Raw genomic sequence first — 20,970 nt, 5'->3', positions numbered from 1 at the left:
TCATGCCACAGTATATTGTATAGTATAAAATAGATGTTTATGGAATCACAGAACCAGAGAAGCCAGCATGCATGTAGGAAAGAGTTGCCTAGGCTAGTTTACCGAATTCACTTGCAGGGACCACCTTTGACTCTTGTCCTATACACAACATGGGATTCATCAGGAGTGCCCTGCTGCTGCTCAGGCTTTTCAGATCTGCTTGGCTGGTCACAATGGTAAATGTCTGGATTTTTGTTTTCTTTTTAAAGGACTCTTAACTTTCTGTGTCCTTCTGTCTTTGCCTTTCCATCATCTAACAATCAAGTCAAGATCATAGATAGAAAGAGGAGCTGGGGTGTGTGTGTGTGTGTGTGTGTGTGTGTTAAGGGATGAGTTCCACCTAGGGTTGCCAACCACCAGGTGATAGCTGGATAGGGTCGCCAACCTCCAGGTATTAGCTGGAGATCTCCTGCTATTATAACTGATCTCCAGCCGATGGAGATCAGTTCCCATGGATAAAATGGCCCCTTTGTCAATTGGACTCTATGGCTTTGAAGTCCCTCCACTCCCCAAACCCCACCCTCCTCAGGCTCCACCCCCAAAATTGCAAGGTATTTCCCAACCTGGAGCTGGCAACTCTAGTTCTGCCTCCCTGACTCCGAACTGAAAGCCAATTGCTGGCCATCCCCTCATCTTTCAGGAGGCCTGTTTCCATTTTATATTTAAAATGCATGCATGATTATCCAATTAAAAAGGTGTTTATAGTTTTAAAGGGATTTGCCTCTTGGTTTTATACTTCTATTACAACAAGTGAGGAACAAAATGGCTTCCTGACCTTGCACAAAGGCCAGCAAACTAATGCTGGTTCATAGCCCTCATGTTTTAAGAGAAGGCCAGATCACTTTGGTAGTAACAGAACGGTCAGCAAATCAGAATTGTAGAGAGCCAGTTTCTTCCCAAAGTAGAAAAATAGTTTCCTCTAAACTGTGTCCTGGAAAGAAAATTGTATATGCCTTACGTATGTACATGTATTTATTTAAAGAATTTCTATAATGCTTTTCAAAAGTTTCAAAGCAGCACACAAGAAAAATAAAAATAGTAAAGCGGTAAAAAAACCTATATATCACCAGGATAAAAACTGTAGCAGAAATAACAGACAAGGAGATTGCCATTGGGAAAGACTAAGGTGAAAAGAAAGGCTTTGGTGGGTCAACAAAGGCCTTCTTGGTAGTGGCTCCAAAGTTAATATCATTCCCTTATTGTGGCTTCCCCTACAGGACTTTTGCCTTCTTCTCTTACTAATGATATTCAGCAAGTAAGGACTTTCAAAAAAACATTTGGGATGTCATTCTTGAGTTTTGTTTCTGCCTTTATTATGCTCTAGTTTCTATTACCATTTATGCACCTGGAGCTATCTGAGTTGTTTTAATTCTTATTAGGTTTATTTTAGTATTTTATTGTGTGATTTTGTAACATTTAAAATAATACTGTAAACCACCTTGGACATAGGCAGGAGAAAAACATTTTAATAAACAAAAGTAAACATAAATAAAAATGAAATCTTTTGGAAGCATTACTTGAAATATGACCTGTGTGTATTAAAGTAGCTCTATTTTCACCTTCAGAAGTATTTATCATAATGCTGCTCTATTGCTTTAGATAGGGAGCTGTTGTGCCACATCAGTATATTAAAGGGGAGCTTTATTTGCATGTACAAACAGTTAAAACAGAATGGATACACTGGCAGATGACAACTTTACGACGCATGCAGGCCTTTGGAAATAGTCAAGGCATTAACTGCAAACAAACCAGAAGATATGTCCTTCCCTCGCTGACCTTTCTCCATGTGACGCTTAACTGGAACTCTAGATTGCCTCCACCAACATAAAAGGGTTGTTTGAAAACATGAGTAATAAAGCAGTAACATTATTCCAGGATTATAAGATTTTGGGGGCAATCCTGATGCTGGATAGAGGTCCTGTGTGGAAGGTCACTCAGGAATACCTTCATCATGAGCTGTATTATTTATTTACCTTATAATTTTATGAAGCCTTTGTTAACTTGGAAAGAATTTTTAGAATGATTGGCATACTGTATCCAGTGCCCTAAGTCTCCCAAACCTTCTCCCATATCCATTTGATTCCACCATTATTCTTTTTAATCCCTTCTCCTGCAGAGATGTCTCGCTACATGCTAGCCCCAGTTCCCAGCAATGTGACCTTGTCCACAATATCATTGCCGTCCTCTGCTTTATCACGCTTAAACCCACTTCAGATTCTCTAGCTCTCCATTCAGAATGTGCCCAATGAGGAAATAACATCTGATCCACTGTCACCACACAACATTGTTTTGCATGGACAAAATATCCAAACCGAGTGTGTAATGAGTTGTTTACAGTATGCTATGCAGTTTACTGAGGTCTGGGTGCAAGATAAAGCAATCAGGAGAATCATTTAGGGAAGGGGAAAGATACCACCACAGGGTCTTGGATGGCAAATTATTAATCTGAAAAACACCTAATATTTCTGACCCACTCAGGTAGCTGGCTCAAGGTTGACTCAGCCTTCCATCCACCCCATTGGGTCAGGAATGACCCGGTGCTTGCACCTTTACCATTTACAATATTTTAAAAACTTGTATACTAGGAAAGTATGCCAAAAGCACAGGTATCGTAGGTTAAAAATAAAAGAGAACCGCTTTCTGATCTGCATTGCTATTGACTTTATGCAGGATAACATGCCATGCATATTCATTGAATGACATAACATACTGCTTTTTGCCAACTGAATTTAAATATATTTAAGACTGGGCCTTTAACTCTTGCTGAAAATCTTGGGCACCCCCTCTCTGAAATCTGGATGAAATCTGCCATTCTTAAAGTGTGCACACATTTGTTACCTGAGGTGACGCTTTCAGTTTGTCTCATAATTGGGCCAATTGTTTATCATTGCATCAAATGTAAACATTTCAGCTTAGCTCAGATGCCATGGAAGAGTATGGTTTAATGAAATTAACTATGGTGGATTCATCTAAAGGTGGATCATTCCACTAATGATGTTAGCTACTTGTGGTGGAACAATCCCACTGATCTGCAGGCCCTATTCCATCTTGCCTCTTGGGGGCTTTTTTCTCCAGCTTTTGGTTCAATCGCTGCCACCACCTGGCCTTTGTAGGAATTACCCAGTGAGAGAGCCAGGGCTCCCAGTTTCTGTTCCCTGTGTTGCTGTTCTAAGGCCCTGCCTTGTGCTTGCATCTTCTACTACCACGGGGACAGCTTGCTGCACTTGTGCACCACTGCGGTATTAGCAGCTTGCCAACTGATTGACTGCCTCCCTTTCTCCTGGTGACTGTTTAAAATAGTTTACTCAAATGATGCAGGTCTAGGGCTGCAGAAAACAGCTGACAGCTTTAAAAGTTATAAAACATTCTTACAAAGAAAATGCCCACATAAATACTCTCAGTGTATCAACAGATTGAATCCAAAAGAAAAGTGTAAATTCACAATTCCTCTGACCCCATGATGTACATGCCCTAGCTGATGTTATTCCAAAGTAAATCATGTTTCTTCACATTGGGTACATCAAACCAAGATCTGAACTATTGGTTTGAAGTTGATGGATTTATGATGATTTCACCTGATACAGGAATGAGGAGATCCTGACTTAATCCTAGCATGGTCTTCCGTGCTTCCCTCACCACAGTGGAAAACGAGATACCCGCTGAGTCTCAAAGGAGAAGTGGAAAAAAAATGAAGGCAATTAAACCAAAATTTGTTGAGGCAAACCAGGATTTGAATGGTCATCTTGAAGCTGAGTCTAACCATTGTTGAACTAAACCATGGTTCACAATATGTCTGAAGTGACCCCCAGTCTTCCTTCTGCCAATGGACTAACCAAGGCAGGTGCCTGAGGTACACCTGACCAGAAACTGTGCCCCTCCAAGGTATCCAGCTTCATGAGGGACCTGACACTGGAATCCCAAATGTTTGAAAAGAGTTGACATGATGGTTGCCAAGTTAAGGAAGCTTTGAGGCCTTGTCAATCACACCCACATCAGAATTTTAATTCAAGATTAAATGAGTCCTTAGTGACTTCGTTCCAAAGCATAAACAAACAAATGAGACACTCCCATGGTTAACATTTCAAATATAGATATCATCATTCATATCTCCCTTGAAAGCAATTATGTGAACCTAAGTTATTATTTGCTATAGAATTATTATGTGGAGAGAAAGCAGACTGGAGATGGGGGAAAGGATGAAGGATGGAATCAGCCTACCCATAAGTTATTAACACTTCCCCTTGCCATTTAAGCAATTATTTACTTTAGTCACTCTCATTATCCTCACAGCCTTGCCCTAAGTATTTTGTTTGAGATTAAAGGACATGTTATGGGAAGCTCCGGTATTCTTACTTCCAAGCAGCCATGGGAGGCGGAAACCAGAATGCCACGCTGGCTTTCTATTATTCTCTTCTCACAATTTTTAACAGCACTGTTTGTTGATGATACTGTGACTAAGAACACAGTTCCAGTTTAAGCTCACATGCCAGTTTGTCAGGCAGATATATTTTGACACATCTCCCATGCAATTAGAAAAGCACCATATTTCAAGATAATGTTTAGTTTCAGTGTAATAGATTATCCACAAGAGCAATTTTAGACTTGCTATCCCTCCGTTTCTAAAGCTCAAGAAGGGTTACAGCAAATCATTAAACCTAGTCTAAAAATAAGGTTTATGATGTCTCAGAGTAAAAACCTTGACCTGATCTTAAGTAACTGGGGGTGACCTTGCTATCGAGGCAATCAATTCAGGCTTTTCTGTTCCATTTTTTTGTTTTGTTGCAATGGTATGAGATCCAGACACCCTTGTTTTCAAATACAACTCAATCTCCCCAACCTGCATCGTGTATCTGACTTAGTAAGGAGACGGTTTGCCAGGCTGTCTCATTTGCTCTTACAATGGAAACATTCCTGACGTGTTGGGGAGGGGAGGTGACAACTGACTTACCCTTCCCCACCCACCAGAACTTGGAAGGGCTCCATGTTACACTCACAGTTTGGAGGAGGAGGAGGAAGAGGAAGAAGAGTTGGTTTTTATATGCCAACTTTTTAAAAGGAGAATCAAACTGGCTGACAAACACAATCCCTTCCTCTCCCCACCACAGACACCTTGTGAGGGAGGTGGGCTAAGAGATTGCGGAGATAACTGTAACTGGGCCAAGGTCACCCAACTGGCTTCATGCGTAGGAGTGGAGAAACCAACCTGGTTCGCCAGATTAGAGTCTGCCGTTCATGTAGAGAAGTGGGGAATCAAACCCGGTTCTCCAGATTAGAGTCCACCACTCCAAACCACCGGCCTTAACCACTACACCACACTGGCTCTTTAGTAGTGTAGTTCCTTCTACTGCCATCTTGGGACTTAGTCACGTGGGAACCATTTTTCTCTAAGTGGCTACTGTGCAACTGGGTAATGTTTAAAGGACCCAAGTCATTCACATCTAATTCTGTTACAGATACACCTGAACACACATGAAACTGACTTATACTGAATCAGACCCTTGGTCTATCAAGGTCAGTACTATCTATTCAGACCAGCAGCAGCTCTGCAGGTTCTCAAGACAGAGGTCTTTCACATCACCTACTGGCTGATCCTTTTAGCTGAAGATGCCAGTCATTGAACTGGGACCTTCTGCATGCAAAGCAGAGGCTCTTCACAGCCCTTCCTTAGATGTAGATGAGACTGCACTATGACCATGTGAGATACTGCAAAGTCTGATAGATTTTTTGGTTCTTGTAGGTTATCCGGGCTGTGTGACTGTGGTCTTGGTATTTTCTTTCCTGACGTTTCGCCAGCAGCTGTGGCAGGCATCTTCAGAGGAGTAACACTGAAGGACAGTGTCTCTCCAGGAGTACCCTAGAGACAACCCCTTTCTGACTATATATTACTCTTCCTACACACTTGACACTGAGAGACACTGTCCTTCAGTGTTACTCCTCTGAAGATGCCTGCCACAGCTGCTGGCAAAACGTCAGGAAAGAAAATACCAAGACTGCGGTCACACAGCCCGGATAACCTACAAGAACCAATGAACTCTGACCGTGAAAGCCTTCGACAATATTCTGATAGATTTTATTCATATTAGAGAGACATCTACAGAAAGGACTAATAATCAACAGGCAATTCTTTCCACACAGACCAGATGGGAGACTGCAGTTGGAAAGCCCAAGGCCAGGATAAAGTTGCAGAGAGCTGTTCCATTCTTCTGACCTTATTTTCCTTTCTTTAGATTTATTTCAATGTTTTGCCCCAAATACATAGTTGAACTCATATTGCTATATTATATGAAATTTCATAAACGTTTGGCCAAATGAGTAAGCCTGGTCTACACATACAAGAAGGAGGAATGGTAAAAATCGCATCGATTGAATGGTCCATGCCACTTCAGACTGTAGGCGGGGGGAATCACATTTTAATTCTCCTCCATGTCAAAACTCCCTACAAACGAAAATCACCACAACAGGTAGAAAGGTTCTAGCCTAGTATTTTACAACCTTTGCTATTCATCCATAAGGAATTGTACAGAATTATTAATTTACAAGAGGGGGACCTGTGAGGACAGGCATGGGTGGTTTAATTTCCTCCCTCTCACTTTTCATCTCTCCCTCCCTTGGCTGCTACAGTAGCTGCAGCTAGAGCTGAGTCGTTCTGTCATTGCAAGAACAAGAGGGCACCTGGAAAGCATGATCCTAGGAACTCCATGGCAGGAGCAATTCATTTTCATGATTACGCATCTGTATAAGATCAGATAGTTCAGGCAGAGATAGACCAGGAAGAAGAAAAAGAAGTTGGTTTTTATATGCCAACTTTCTCTACCACTTAAGGAAGAATCAAACTGGCTTACAATCAGCTTCCCTTCCCCTCCCCACACAGACACCCTGTGAGGTAGGTGAGGCTGAGTGTGTGTGACTGGCCCAAGGTCACCCAGCTGACTTTGTGTGTAGGAGTGGGGAACCAAATCCAGTTCACCAGATTAGAGTCCGCCACTCATGTGGAGGAGCAGGGAATAAAACCCGGTTCTCCAGATCAGACTCCACTGCTCCAAACCACTGTTCTTAACCACTACACCATGCTGGCTCTCCAGGAATGTATGTTAGTTATTTTAGCCTATTATATAACTGCTTTTTGCTCATATGCATTAACATCTCTTAACAGCTATTTATTCATGCGCCTGGGTCACACATTCATGCTATCAATGACTGCAATATCAGGCGATGACATGTATGGATGGCCTCTTATGGAGATAACACTCCAAACTGAGCCTTTAATATCTCTCAAAATGCAATAGTTTCTCACGGCATTAATTCACGTTCGGCTGGCAGTTGCCAAGTGTGCAAGAATCAACCGTACTTGAATGTATGAACTTGCTCGGCTCATTCCACTGGAAGATATCAGCGAACCATCTTCCTTACTGCAGGGCCTCTAGCCCTGTCTCGTTGGCCATTTATGCAGGGCTGATTTCCCTCGCGGTCTCCCCGACTTCTCCAGAGCTTCGTTTTGATTATGCATGCCTTTCCCAAGCATCAGAGGTCATCTCACTCTCCCCGTGCATTTCTACACATTTTCCCCATGTTTTCCAGATGCTGTTTTAGCAAAAATCTGAAGAATGCGGGCAAAACGCATGGAAACACACGGGAAATGCGAGGACCAGAACAGTCAGTGTGGGGTGACCACGAGGAAACAGCCCTGCACAAATGGCCTGTGTTTTTACTCCAGAGCAATCTTAAACAGAGTTACACCCTTCTAAGCCCATTAACTTCTATTGGCAAGTGCTTTGCAAGTAATTTATTTTTAGCTGGAAACAAAATGATTCTAATTAATTCTGTCACTCAGACTAGATGAAAGAACCATTTTACACTGAAAGGGGTTCTTTTGACTCGGTGTTTCATTCTCACATTTTCTGAGACATTGTTTCTATGGACATAGAGTGTGTACCTTTGAACTAATGCAGAGATTACTAGATCAGGAAAAACTCTGAAGTAGAGGTTTACAATAGCATCTGCACTGGCTGTGATTCTTTGCACAGATGAGACACATAAGAATTTTGTGATACATTGTAAAAACCTTAAATGTGCCGGTCTTTCGAAGGCGTCCCTGGCTATTTTTAGGGGGAAAGGCCCATCTGTGGGTGCGGTAAATCTAAATTTGGAAGCTATTTGGAAAAAAAAATAACCTCACTAGTGACATCTAGTGGTTCTCTGGTTCAAAGCACACCTATGCCCCTGAACAGGGACCGTGGGCCTCATTCTTAAGGTAATAATTTATTCCTGATTTATTACATGTGTTTTGGCTTCACCCAAACATTAGACATTTTATTTATTTGGCATTTATGCCATCCTTTCCCAACTTTCAATTAGGGCTCAGAGTGGCTTACAACAAGTTCACCAAAGTAAAAATCCCAATAAAACAATTTTGCTTTAATCAGCAAAAGGATTACCTGTGGGTATATTCAGCTGATTTCAGTGCGCAAACAGATTATGCCTTGTACCCAGAATGCAAGAGATTGCATCAGGCTCAGTGACAGTATCATAAAGATGAAACACTGTCAACTATCCAAGACGATCCATCCATCCATTTCCTTTGAATCAACCTGTCACTCTGATCTTGACTTCAAGGAATGATGTAATCAGCGGCAAGATCCAGGAAGCTATTCAGGAAGAATTTCCTCACCAGTTTTTAGAAAATAAATTAAATTAGGTTTTGTAGTTGGCAGACTAGAGATGGATCTTTGTCAAAGTAGCAGAATACTGGAGCAGAATATGGCATCTGGATAATTTATAGCCTTGTACAAATTTCAACAAAACCCCTGAAGCTTTGCTGAAGTAGAATCCCTAATAGGACCATTCCAGTATACTTTGCTTTGTTAGCCACAAACAGATAATGCTAGTCACAAAAGGGAAAGCTAGCTGCAGATGTGGTTGTAGGAATGACATATTAGCTTCCGAAATCTGTTGAGATTGGGCTACCCTGGACCATCCAAGTCCAGTCTTACAGGATATAGTGCCTACAAATGAACATGAAGAATTCTCACTTCCTGTTAGACGGAGACCAGCAACATTATGCTCCATCTTTCTCAGGCAGATGGGAAGTGATATGAAGACCCTGTTGTACCATCTTCTTCATGAAAACAAACAAACATGCACACACACTCTATTTTTTCACTTCTCACACAGAAACAACAAAAACACACTGCAAAGAGACGATCAGGCTACTGCGGTCAATTTTTTATTTTATTTTCTTGAGTGAGTGAGGCTTAAAACCTATTGTGAGAAGCATCCAACAAGTTTATTGACATATACCATTAACCACAATTAAATATTTATTTTTTTACCAATGTAAGAATTCTACAGGAATAAGGCAGGAACTATTTTTGCCTTTTCTTTTCATCGAGCTTTTATCAAGGACAAAAAAGGGAAACATTTAACTGACAGTGACTTCTAAGTGTTGGCATCACTGCAGCTAACTTGATAGTTACTGTATATCTATAGCTTGTGCATAGTTTTTGGCACTATCATTCCTGAGGGCAGTATTCTCAAACAGTGTTTATAATCCAGTGGAAACACTGGTAAATTTGCCCAAAGGCATCAGTTTTCTTACTATTCTCATTCCCTCATCTTCGACTTAAATTCCAGGATAGGTGGCCAACTATGCCGTTTTGCCAAGTCAGGGCAAAAAGCGGACAGACACGTAATTGCTAGTAACTGTAGCATACATTCCTCATTCACCTCCACTTGATCAAACAACTTTCAGGTGAAACCAAGATGCTGTCTTGGGGTGGTGGTACACAGCCAGATACATCCCTAGAATGATTTCAGAGACTTATTCTAGAATTTGCAGATATCGCAAGGCTTACATTTGCTGGTCATTCCAGAAAGAATAGCCTTCCAGAAACAACAGTGCTTGGAAATGCATAAAAATCTATTCCAGACACATATACAGAGAAATACTTAATAGGTGCTCCAGCTGGCAACCACGTTATCTAAGCTAGACCTGCCTTCAAACTCTACCACTGTAGTTGGCATCTGGAAAGTGCATAAAATTCAGAAATAGCCTAAAGATTGCATTTTGAAAAATACAAATACAAAGAAGTCATCTGTTTAATCTACAAGGCTTCCATTTTTGGTATAATAATGCAAAGAAGCAGCCAAAGAAACAGAGACAGGTGGTGGTTTGCTTTGTTTCCTTCCATCTATGTTTATGACAGAAGCTTTTCAATTGTATCAAGATGGTCAGGGGAGGAACCAAGCCTTCCTATGTCCAGCAGGTAATTCTTGCTTTGAGAGAAGAACAAATCGCCACCTTCCTCTTCGGCCTCTTGTTGCTCGGCTTGCCCTTCAGCGAGGGCGGTGTCCGAGGTGGGAATGATAACGATTTGTGGAAGGGGAGATCTCAGGGAGGAATCTAAGCTTCCGCTGGTTCGGCTAGCTTCAGCTTTCGAAGTGTCTGTGCTCCCCTCTGCACTGCTGCTGCTGTTCAAACCGAATGGAAGAGAGGCTGTTCTCAAAGAACTGCTGACGAGAAGCAGTTCTGGAGAGCTCTCTCTAAGGGATCTCCCAAGTGCGTCGTCTAGGCTGATGGATGACAGCGCAAACTATTGGAGAGAAGAATCAACATTCTGTGCTTCTGCCCGCAAAGCAACAGGAAAGATACATACACCTCCTAGCACGTATCTTTGGTGAGTCCAGGCAATTAGTGGTCCCACAGTATGGTTTCTAAGAATCAACCAGCCAACAACAGGCGCACGACTAGCAAAGATGGCCGAGAGTTCAGCAAGGAAACCCCCTATCTAATTAGATCTGGAGTTATGGGAATGTACACAAAGGCCAGGATGTCACTGACTGAAGCTCCATGTGTGGAAAGGATGACTTTTGAGCATGACATTTAACTGCGTCTAGCAGTCAGCCATCAGTTTGTTTTGTATCTGCAAGGGATGAGTCTGTACTCACCACTTCATTTTTGTGCATAGGGCATCTGCCAGATTCTCCCACTCTTAGAAGAAGAGTCGGTTTTTATATGCCAACTTTCTCTACCACTTAAGGAAGAATCAAACTGGCTTACAATCACCTTCCCTCTCTCCCCCACAACAGACACCCTGAGGTAGGTGGGGCTGAGAGTGTGTGAATAGCCCAAGGTCACCCAGCTGGCTTCATGTGTAGAGTGGGGAAACCAACCCAGTTAATCATACATACGTATAACCTTTATTGGCATAGATAGTTATGGTCATGAGATCAGAAATAATAGGTGTTTCATAAAAATTACAATCAATTAATATTTAGGATTGAATCAGTTAACCAGATTAGCCTCCGCAACTCATGTGGAGGAGTGGGGAATCAAACCCGGTTCTCCAGATCAGAGGCCACCGTTCTAGACCACCACTCTTAACCATTACCCAAGTTTCTTTTTCAACTTCCCCTTTTTTAAGTGGGTCCCCACATTTTGAATCAATTCCCAAAGTGGGGTAGGAAGGAGGTATCATAACTGTTAAGATTTAGTTGTTGGTGGTGAGAAGTACCATCAAGTCACAGCTGATTTATGGAGACCCCGTAGGGTTTTCAAGGCAAGAGATGTTCAGAGGTGGTTTGCCATTGCCTGCCTCTGAAAGGCAACCCTGGACTTCCTTGGTGGTCTCCCATTCAAGTACTGACCAGGGCGAGCCCTGCTTTGCTTCCAAAATCTGATGAGACTGGGCTAGCCTGAGCCATCCAGGTCTGGGCAAGATTAAGTTAATGAAGAGAGAAACATGGAAAGAAAATGATGGGTTTCTTCTGAGTGTGCCAGCATTAGATTTGCCTTCTAGGTATATTTGTCTTCTTCAAAGAACAAGACAAAGCCACAGTGAAATGGATTAGCGGAAACTAATATCAACCCAATACCTAAAGACTTGGAGTGGCTGAGGTCAGTAATAGTTATACACAAATACTCTAGGTTTTATGCATGTCCTAAAGAGGATCGGCCACTGCAGTGCTATAGTAAACAACAATAAAAATGTTTTAACCTTTTCTCCAGTTGCTACATCACAGCGGGGGGCCTTCAGGAGCAATTCAAACTTTTCATCTTCTGGTTTCAGGTATACTGAAAAGGAGTTACTTTTAGGGGTTTGCAGTTTCTTACGGACCGGTTCCACAGGGTTTAGCTCCACTTCACTCCAGTTCTAAAGAGAAATTGAGCAATATCCGGTGAGTAAAGGGAACAGACAGGTACTGCAGCCTGCCATCTATTTTGTGCTGAGCTAAAACAAGCAACCACATTCACCCAAGTTCTTCCCTTTTCCACTGACTTCACTCAATTCCCCTTCCATACAGCAATAACCTTTTTATGGGTTTGCATTTTGGCTACAGTGGTCTCCTGACTTCTGTCATCTCTATTTTGGGGTCAAAAGAGACTAACTGTGCAATCCTGAAGGGGGAGGGAACCTAAGTGCCATAGGAGCTGGCATAACCATGCACCATGTTCCTTGCTACCTTGCACTGTGATAAAGTGGCATGGACGCCGGCACAGAGTCACTTACGCTGTTGCCGGGGAGCGATTCAGCAGCGCGGAACTCAGCCAATGGTGCGGCTGCTTGGACTGCAATATCCCAGAAGGGAGCACCGGTGTCAGGGAGAAATCCCAGAACGTTTCCAGGGGTGGAGCTTCCAAACCTCTTTCAGCCCGGGAACGCCCCTCTATGCAGCAGCATTGCTGTGCCGGAAAAATACATTAATTCATGTATTTTCTGGCCAGGGAGCCTCTGAGGGGGCAGTGCAGCTGCCCTGCTCCCAGTCATCGATTAACTAACCCCCTTCAGGAATGGGCTGCCCGAGAAGGTGGACAAAATCCACTTCTGCGCTCACCTTGCAAAAAGAGTTCATAGGATCCGACTCTTGATCTGCAGCCCCTATACATCCTTACTTGGGGGAAAGACCTATTGAATTCAGTGGGCCCAACTTCTGAATAAAGAAACTCAAAATTCAGCCGTAAGGGTGCTTTGCCCATTCAGCATCAGGCCTTCTGCAACTTCTGGATGTCCCATGTCCAGAGAGTGGTCTCTTCCGTCCATTTAAGGAAGCATGTTAGAGTACCACTTTTGGTGGCAGGCTGGCCCCTCTCATATGAAATAAGATGCCCCACTGTTCTTAGCGACAGACCACAGACTCTGCCTGGCACACTGACTTGATGCCTAAACAGAGAGTTTCAGAGGGTAGCTGTGCTGGTCTGCAGTAGACGACCTAGGTTCGAATCAAGTAGCATCTTGGAGACCAACAAGATTTTTGGGGTATGAGCTTTCAAGAGTCAAAGCTCCATACTTGTGTCTGACAAAGGGAGGTTTGATTCTCCAAAGCTTACACTCTGAAAAACTTTTGGTCTCTAAGGTGCTACCTGACTTGAATCTAGTCCTTCAGAAAGTTGTTATAAAGATAAAATACACTACCCCATTCATGTTTAATCCCCCCTCCCGAATTCCTTGGAGGGAAGGCTAGATATAAAAGGAGAAAATAATAATGATGTTCTTCCCACAACACAATAAAACCTGCTAGGCTTGTCATTTTGCTAGCTATTCCACATGTAGTATTCATTCAGTTCACAGGCATGTAGCTCCTCAAACTAGAATTTCCTTTTTTTCTCCTACAAAAAACAAATCTTGTTCAAACCACGCTAGCCAGGAGTAGCTGCAGGTTCATTAGTGGAGTTCTTACCATAAAAATCTACCCATGATTAGGGAGAAATGTTGGGTATTCAAAATGAAAAACAAAACAAAACAAAAGCTTTTAAGTTGAAGCCACGATCTGCCTTTGGAAGGACAGCCAAGAGATAAAGTGCAGTTTGTTCCAAGTTCAGCTTTTCACTGTGATTTAGATCTTTCTGAAGGGCTGCATAATTATAGCTGACTAAACTTTCTGAATCTAGACTTTACCTTCTGCACATTACACAGGTCCCTAAATAGCTGGTTTGTCTCAGCTGACTCATCCTTCTAAACAGAGAAGCAGCACTTGGTTGTATCTGTGTGTTGTCCTCTCTCTTATCTGGCACGAGCCAAAATTCACACAGTACCGTATATACCCATGTATAAGCCGACCCGCGTATAAGCCGAGGTGCCTAATTTCTCCCCAAAAATGGGGAAAAATTAGGCACCCGCGTATAAGCCGAGGGTCGGCTTATAACCCCTCCCCCCCCCGCAGGCTTACCTGAAAGGCTCTCCAGCGGCGGGGGCCCAGGTGGGCCTGGGCAGCCTTCCTGCGGCTGCAGGAGGCTGCCCCAGGCCGCTCCCGGCGGCAGGAAGCGGCACGGGCCCGGCGGCGACGGCGGCAAGTTTCCCCCCTCCCTCCCTCCCCCCGTATTGACCCGCGTATAAGCCGAGGCCGGCTTTTTCAGCCCATTTTTGGGGCTGAAAAACTCGGCTTATACGCGAGTATATACGGTATATGACAGGGGTGTTGAATCCATTTGTTACGAGGGCTGGATATGACATAAATGTCACTTCATCTGGCCAGATAAGGTTGCCAGGTTCCTTTTTAACACTGACGGGAGGTTTTTTGGGCAGAGCCTGAGGAGGGCAGGGTTCGGGGAGGGATTTCAGTCCAGAATCCAATTGCCAAAGTGGCCAATTTCTCCAGGTGAACTGATCTCTATTGGCTAGAGATCAGTTCTAATAGCAGGAGCTCTCCAGTCAGGGCAGAATTTTGAATATACCATATCCAGACAGGACCTGTCCTTGCTCTTCTGGCTCTATCGATTCACTAGCTCATGCCCTTTTGGAATGCTGCTTTTACGAGGAACTTCGATCACATTATATTTCCCCCCTTTTAACATACAAATCTAATGCCTCTGTGTCTGACATAATGCCTTTTTTTACTAAGCGACAGGGATCCCAAGGCTACATTGTCAGTGGCAAGATTTGTTTCAGTCCTTATATCCCTCAAACACTAGATATATGCTGCTCAAGATCAATGAATCAAGATCAATGAATCAAGGAGCTTCTAAGGGATAAAAGGAAAGGAGATCTCCAGCTAGTACCTGGAGGTTAATAATACAAAAACTACCTATGCTGCAATAACTATGTTGGTAAGCCAAACGGCACGTAGGCTCCCACTATACATATAGCGGGAGCCTACATGCTGTTTGAGTACTTGGAGGTTGGTAACCCTAGGGCCAGGGCCACGTGTACCATATAATTTAATGCCAGGTACTGGAGATACAAACTTTATAGAAAACACAGGCAAAGCCAATTAAACTCTGCTTTCAGCATCGACAGGCATTGATTAATGAAGACGAAAGGGGGAATTTTTGCCTTTATGTAAGCAAAGTATAGCAGAAAAAGCCATAGCCCTTCAGCTTTTGGTTCCTCTTCTTTCTGATCTATAGACAGGCCAATTATCCACTGGAGAGAATAGAATACTAATGAATAATTAATTTATGTTTTTTATTATTTCTGTCCCATCCTAACCTGATGGGAGGGAAGACACTGGTAACACCTGAGCCAAGTGACTAAGACCAGTGCCTAAGCATCTGCCCCTTCTCTTTTGACAGGTATTTGAAGCCCAGGCTTGCCACAGATGCACGCCTTTGTCAAGTGACCAAAGGGCTCTATGGCCCCTGGCCTGTGGACCCTGAACAAGGTGAGCTACTTAGGGAGGTGGTGAACTCCCGCTCACTGGCAGTCTTTAAGCAGAGGCTGGACAAGCACTCGTCATGGATGCTCTAGGCTGATCCTGCATTGAGCAGGGGGTTGGACTAGATGGCCTGAATGGCCCCTTCCAACTCTATGATTCTATGAGCTGGCAGAACCAACAGCAGCCTGGGACGATCTGCCTAGATGAATGTATTTCTTGGTTTAAACTGTAATTTTTGTGCATGTTATTACATAAGTTGCTTTAAATCCCCAGTATGACACTATGTATACACATGCCATCAAGTCAGAACTGACTTATGGTGACCCCAGCAAGGGGATTTCAAGGCAAGTGAGAAGCTGAGGTGGTTTGCCATTGCCTTCCTCTGCAAAGACTTCCTTGGTGGTCTCCCATCCAAGTACCAACCCTGCATAGCTTGCAAGATTAAGCTATACCACGCTGCCTTCCCTCCAATGTGACAGTAACGCAGAGTAAAATAACATTTAAATAAAAATAAATAAGGTGGTTCAATGAAGATGTCTGAAATAGCCTCACCTTGTTTTACCTGTAGCAAAAAGCAAGAGTCCACTAGCCCCTTAAAGGATAACAAAATTTCTGGCAGGGTTTTTGTGAGTCACAGCTCACTTCTTCTGCCCAGCTACCCATGGGGCGTGGGCAAAATTCTGGGCATGCCTTAAGTAGCTCTTTGGCTTCTGTCTGACAATCAAAATCTTTGGAGAGGTAATTGGGTATGATGCATCTGGCATTATGTGCTTGCGGACACAATGAGGATTCTAATCTGCCTTAGCAGTGTTGGCTATGTTAATCATAAGTAAGTCCCTTTGATGACAATGGAAAAGGTCAGCCAGGTAACTTTGTTTATACATTCCTGGTAATTGTCCTCCACATATCCATGGAAACATAACTTACTGTTTCTATAGCCGATATGGAAGCAACACAACTGTTCTTGTTCCTGGAAGCGAACGAGTGACGGCTGGAAAAAGACACCCTGAAAGATGACTCACTCATGGAACTGGCAGAAAGATCACTTTTTGATATCCTTATCAGAAACCTCAAGCAGGGAACAGCCCTGTGAATGGTTCTCCTGAAAAACAGTAGCAAAACATAAGAAGTTGTGAATGATCATAGTTGTATATGTGGCATGGAAAGGTGTGTCATGGTTCTCTGAATTCTGCACACTTAAAGGACAGTTTAAAGGTTGCTGCCATAGTGTGGAAGCCATTAGAAACATTTCTCTATGGGATGTTTGGAAGCTGCTCACTTATGTGGATCATCCTGATCATACGTAGACAGTGCTTTCCTGACTGGAATGCCTGCGCTGGGCTTGGGAGGCAACGCAGCGGCACTGCCTCCTAAGGAGATTTTGGCCTGGCTGAAACCTCCGCCCAGTGCCAGAAATCCATGTAACCCTTATAGGTGCCAGTGGCAGGCTCCTTCGGTGACTGGTCCTGGCGCTGCTGTGGCAGCATGCGGCCCTGCACTCCGGCGCTGGAACCACAAACGCCGGCATGCGCCACCCAGACGCCGGGGCTGTGGGCCCTTGCGCCGGCGGAGGCCTTTGCCAGCCTTTAAAGGCCTTTGGTGCGGCTGCTGGCGCATGTCAGGAATGCACTGTGTGTCTCTATGCCAGAGGTCCTTAACATGGTGCCCATGGCACCCATCAACACCTTTTTGGTGCCTGCCAAGTGTTCATAGAAAGTGCGTGGAGCCTGGTAGGGTGCTTTCAATATTACCATATTCAGACAGGACCTGCCCTTGCTCTTCTGGCTCTATTGACTCATGAGCCCATGCCCTTTTGGAATGCCGCTCTTACGAGGAACTTGGATCGCACTATACTTCCCCCCTTTTAATATACAAATCCAATGCCTCTGTGACTGACATAATGCCTTTTTTACTAAGCGATAGGGACCCCAAGGCTACATTGTCAGTGGCAAGATTTGTTTCAATCCTTATATCCCTCCAACACTAGATATATGCTGCTCAAGATCAATTGATCAAGGAGCTTCTAAGGGATAAAAGGAAAGGAAAGGTAGGGTGCTTTCCCAGAAGGTTTACTGATTGGCTGTGCAAATTTAAATAATATCATTGCTGCCACTGCAGTGTTGGTTTTATTCTCCCATTGATTTCTTTTCCCCAGTGTTTTTTTAAAACTACCTCTCTTCTCCCCTGCACTTGGGTTTCCTCTGTGTTTGCATGTGTCTGTGACTCCACCCCCTGTGGCAGCCATTCTGTGGTTGTGGCCACTACCCCGTCTCAGAATTCCAAAGGGGCCCATAGGCTCTAAAAGTTTGGGGACCCCTGCTCTGTGCACCGTTTTGCATATACCTGCTGGCTGTTAGCACCAGACTGGAGACCCTTCACACAATGAGGGTGTTTCACATGGATGAGCGACCAGTTTTCAAGCAGCCTTTGCATGTAAGTAGTAAGGAAGAAAAGCTCTGGACTGAACAAAGTAACTTGCTAACTATCTGCGTCTGTTTGTGTCACATCTTGCAAAAGAGAACAGGTGTTCTCCAAGTACACAAGTCAATTTTTAAGGCGGCAGGGATAACAATTGCACGCTACCTACCTACTACTCTCTGACTCATTCCATGTGTGCCTGATTGACTCAGAAAAAGACACAGTGTCGAGCCTCCCGCTAATCAATGCCGCACAGAAAAGAAGAGACCCTCCTGTGTCCTCTCCCTGTTTTTTTTTCCACCAGAAAGGATTTTATACAAAGGAACCTTGAAGATACTTCAGGTGCTATTGACCTATTGCTTTTTCCTACGGAGGACAGGAAAAGTAAAATCAGTAGAGAAAAGAACAACAGATGTTCTTTTATTTTGCAGGGCTGCCTCGCAGGGCTCAGCTATTTATGAGGCTTCTTCCAATGTATATTTTTGAAGTTTTTGTTCCTCTGGCCTCAGCCATGTGTAGCTTTCTACTTCTGCTGCAGTGAAGTCATGCAAAATTGATTCTGCTTTCTTCCAAATGGCACTTAGTTTGGATTCAGGCTGAAAAGTGCTATACATCATTTCTATATCTATTTTCCATGCTTAAAAGGGGCAAGGCAAGGTTCCTGAACAATATTAAATTGTTGCGGCCCTGATGATCATGCCACTGCAACAGGAAACGTGTGTGTCAAAACACTCCGTATTCATAATGAGGTACTAAGAATTCCCCCAAAAAAACTCAGGCACCTTTGCTTTCTGAAATTCATTAATGATTTGACAAACCAAACAGAAAAATATGTAAGGACAAAAAACCCCACTCTGTGTAATTATAATGCAATATCTATCTTCTTGCTGTTTCAAAGATCAGAAGCAATCACACTCATGGTTTATGCTGCCATCTAGTGGTATGCAGACATATACCCCTTGTTACATATGGCTTTTCTTTAAGGCAAACCAAAGCAAAGCATCATGGTCGCAATCCAAGGCAAGTATACTTTAGTTAGGGTTGCCAACCTCCAGGTAGTGGCTGGAGATCTCCCGCTATTACAACTGATCTCCAGGCGACAGAGATCAGTTCCCCTGGAGGAAATGGCCGCTTTGGACTCCATGGCATTAAATTTCCTCCCCTCTCCAAACTCCGCCGTCCTCAGGCTTCACCCCCCCACCCCAAATCTCCAGGTATTTCCCAACCTGGAGCTGGCAACCCTAACTTAAGTCCAGTAAGTGCATAAACAGACTAGAAACAGAAATTATTGTTTTTAAAATGAGTTTCTAAAATAATTATTGATGAATTGTGGTTAAAAAGTTAAAAATTTTCTTTTGAAAGGTAGTCCAATTTCCTTTCCTTATGAAACTCAAGATGACATAGGCAAGAGTTCCCAGGACATCTTCTGTCATGGCACTGATAAGACACAGAAATAACTTCAGCAAGATTGCTGCATTTATGTGCCTTTGCACCATACCCTGAATTCAACACAAGTTATTCTTCCCATCAGATGTGCAGTTAAGTGATTATTTCTGTAACCTACATCTGTGGAAACTAAATACAGTATGGTATGATTACGAAAATGACTGTTTAAGTACAGCAGTTAATGACTGAGTGGGAAGAGATATCTGAGACCAGCTAACACAATCTGTATAAATACATGTGAAATTTGCTCCAAAAGTTTACATTAAATTAAATGAAATTTATAGGAGTGATTCTAATAAATGTGGGGGATGTGGACAAGTCCTAGCAGCCTTTTTACATATGTAACAGCAGTGCCCTGATTGTTCAAGATTATTGGAGGAAAATTATGACAGAGAAAGCAAATGGTAGATGCAAAAATTAACTTGTCAAAATGAGAGGCTTCTGTTGAAAGAAGAAGCAGATTGGACTGTGAGACTCCAGATCCTGACTCTTAAAGGGTTAAACTTAGCTCTGGAGTTGCATCAGCTTATGTAAAGTAGATAGATATTGCATAAACTAAACACTGTATATACCAGGGTCCTTCCACTGGCAATTGCTGCTGATCTTATACTCTTGCTGAAGGAACACTGCAAGACTTACAGGTTTATAACGGTAGAAAACAGCAAGAGTCCAGTAGCACCTTAAAGACTCACAAAATTTCTGGCAGGGTATGAGCTTTCGTGAGCCACAGCTCACTTCTTCGTATACAGCTAGAATGTGATTCCATCTACCCTTAAGTAGAGATGAGTGAATTAGACACACAATGGCAATGTAAATATAAAAAGCAAGTAAAAGACATTAGCAGGCATAATTGGATTAGGTGTGATACGCAGAGGGGTAGTAGGGAGTGGAGAAATCAGCATTGGTAATGAGACAGGAATCCCAGATCTCTATTAAGTCCCAGAGAATGCATAGTCTTGAGCTTCATTATTAGTTGTAATTCAGTAGTCTCTCTTTAAAACATTCATCTAGGCAGATGAAAGAGTTTTTTTTTTAATTGAGCCAAAACCTGCTGGGTGCTAGACAGTTTCTCTGAGTTTTTCTCTCTCCGTTTTCCTTCATGCAATCATAAAGGCAGAATAAGCTCTAGCAGTTATAACTTTGAGCAGTTTAGCTTTCCCTCTTGACACTGAAGAAGGGGAGATAGGAAATTTGTAAACACTAGCATCTTATTCAGCACAAGAAGCAGAATGCTGTTGTGCGTTTGGAAAGAGATTGGGCTATCCTGGGAGGATTTGCTTAATTCATAAACCCAGAATTTAAGTTTCCTTGAGGCAGACCTCTTTTCAGAGTATACACAGCCTGTCCTTCCTAACAAACAATGGCTGAGCTTTAACCTTGTCATTGCTGAAAGGATTCGCGTCATTTTCTTCAGTGCCCCCTACAACACTCCAGTCACTCATACACATTTTGATTTTCACAGACTTCGGCTTGCATTGG

General features: G+C 43.1%; 1 protein-coding gene across 1 annotated transcript in view; it reads right to left on the bottom strand.

Moving 5' to 3' along the window:
- Positions 1 to 10,232: 10,232 nt before the first annotated feature.
- Positions 10,233 to 20,970, bottom strand: part of LOC130482614 (melanopsin-like) — a 33,138-nt gene continuing 22,400 nt past the window's right edge. The window contains exons 7-9 of the mRNA XM_056855404.1: positions 16,555 to 16,729; positions 12,033 to 12,188; positions 10,233 to 10,628 (exon numbers count right to left, since the gene is read on the bottom strand). Of these exons, the coding sequence (XP_056711382.1) occupies positions 10,233 to 10,628; positions 12,033 to 12,188; positions 16,555 to 16,729 (727 nt within the window). The remainder of the gene's footprint in view (positions 10,629 to 12,032; positions 12,189 to 16,554; positions 16,730 to 20,970) is intronic.

This window comes from Euleptes europaea, chromosome 9 (assembly GCF_029931775.1).
Source record: "Euleptes europaea isolate rEulEur1 chromosome 9, rEulEur1.hap1, whole genome shotgun sequence".
Lineage (NCBI taxonomy): Eukaryota > Metazoa > Chordata > Lepidosauria > Squamata > Sphaerodactylidae > Euleptes > Euleptes europaea.
The sequence above is the reverse complement of the archived record's forward strand: the minus strand, read 5'-3'. Positions and strand labels throughout refer to the sequence as shown.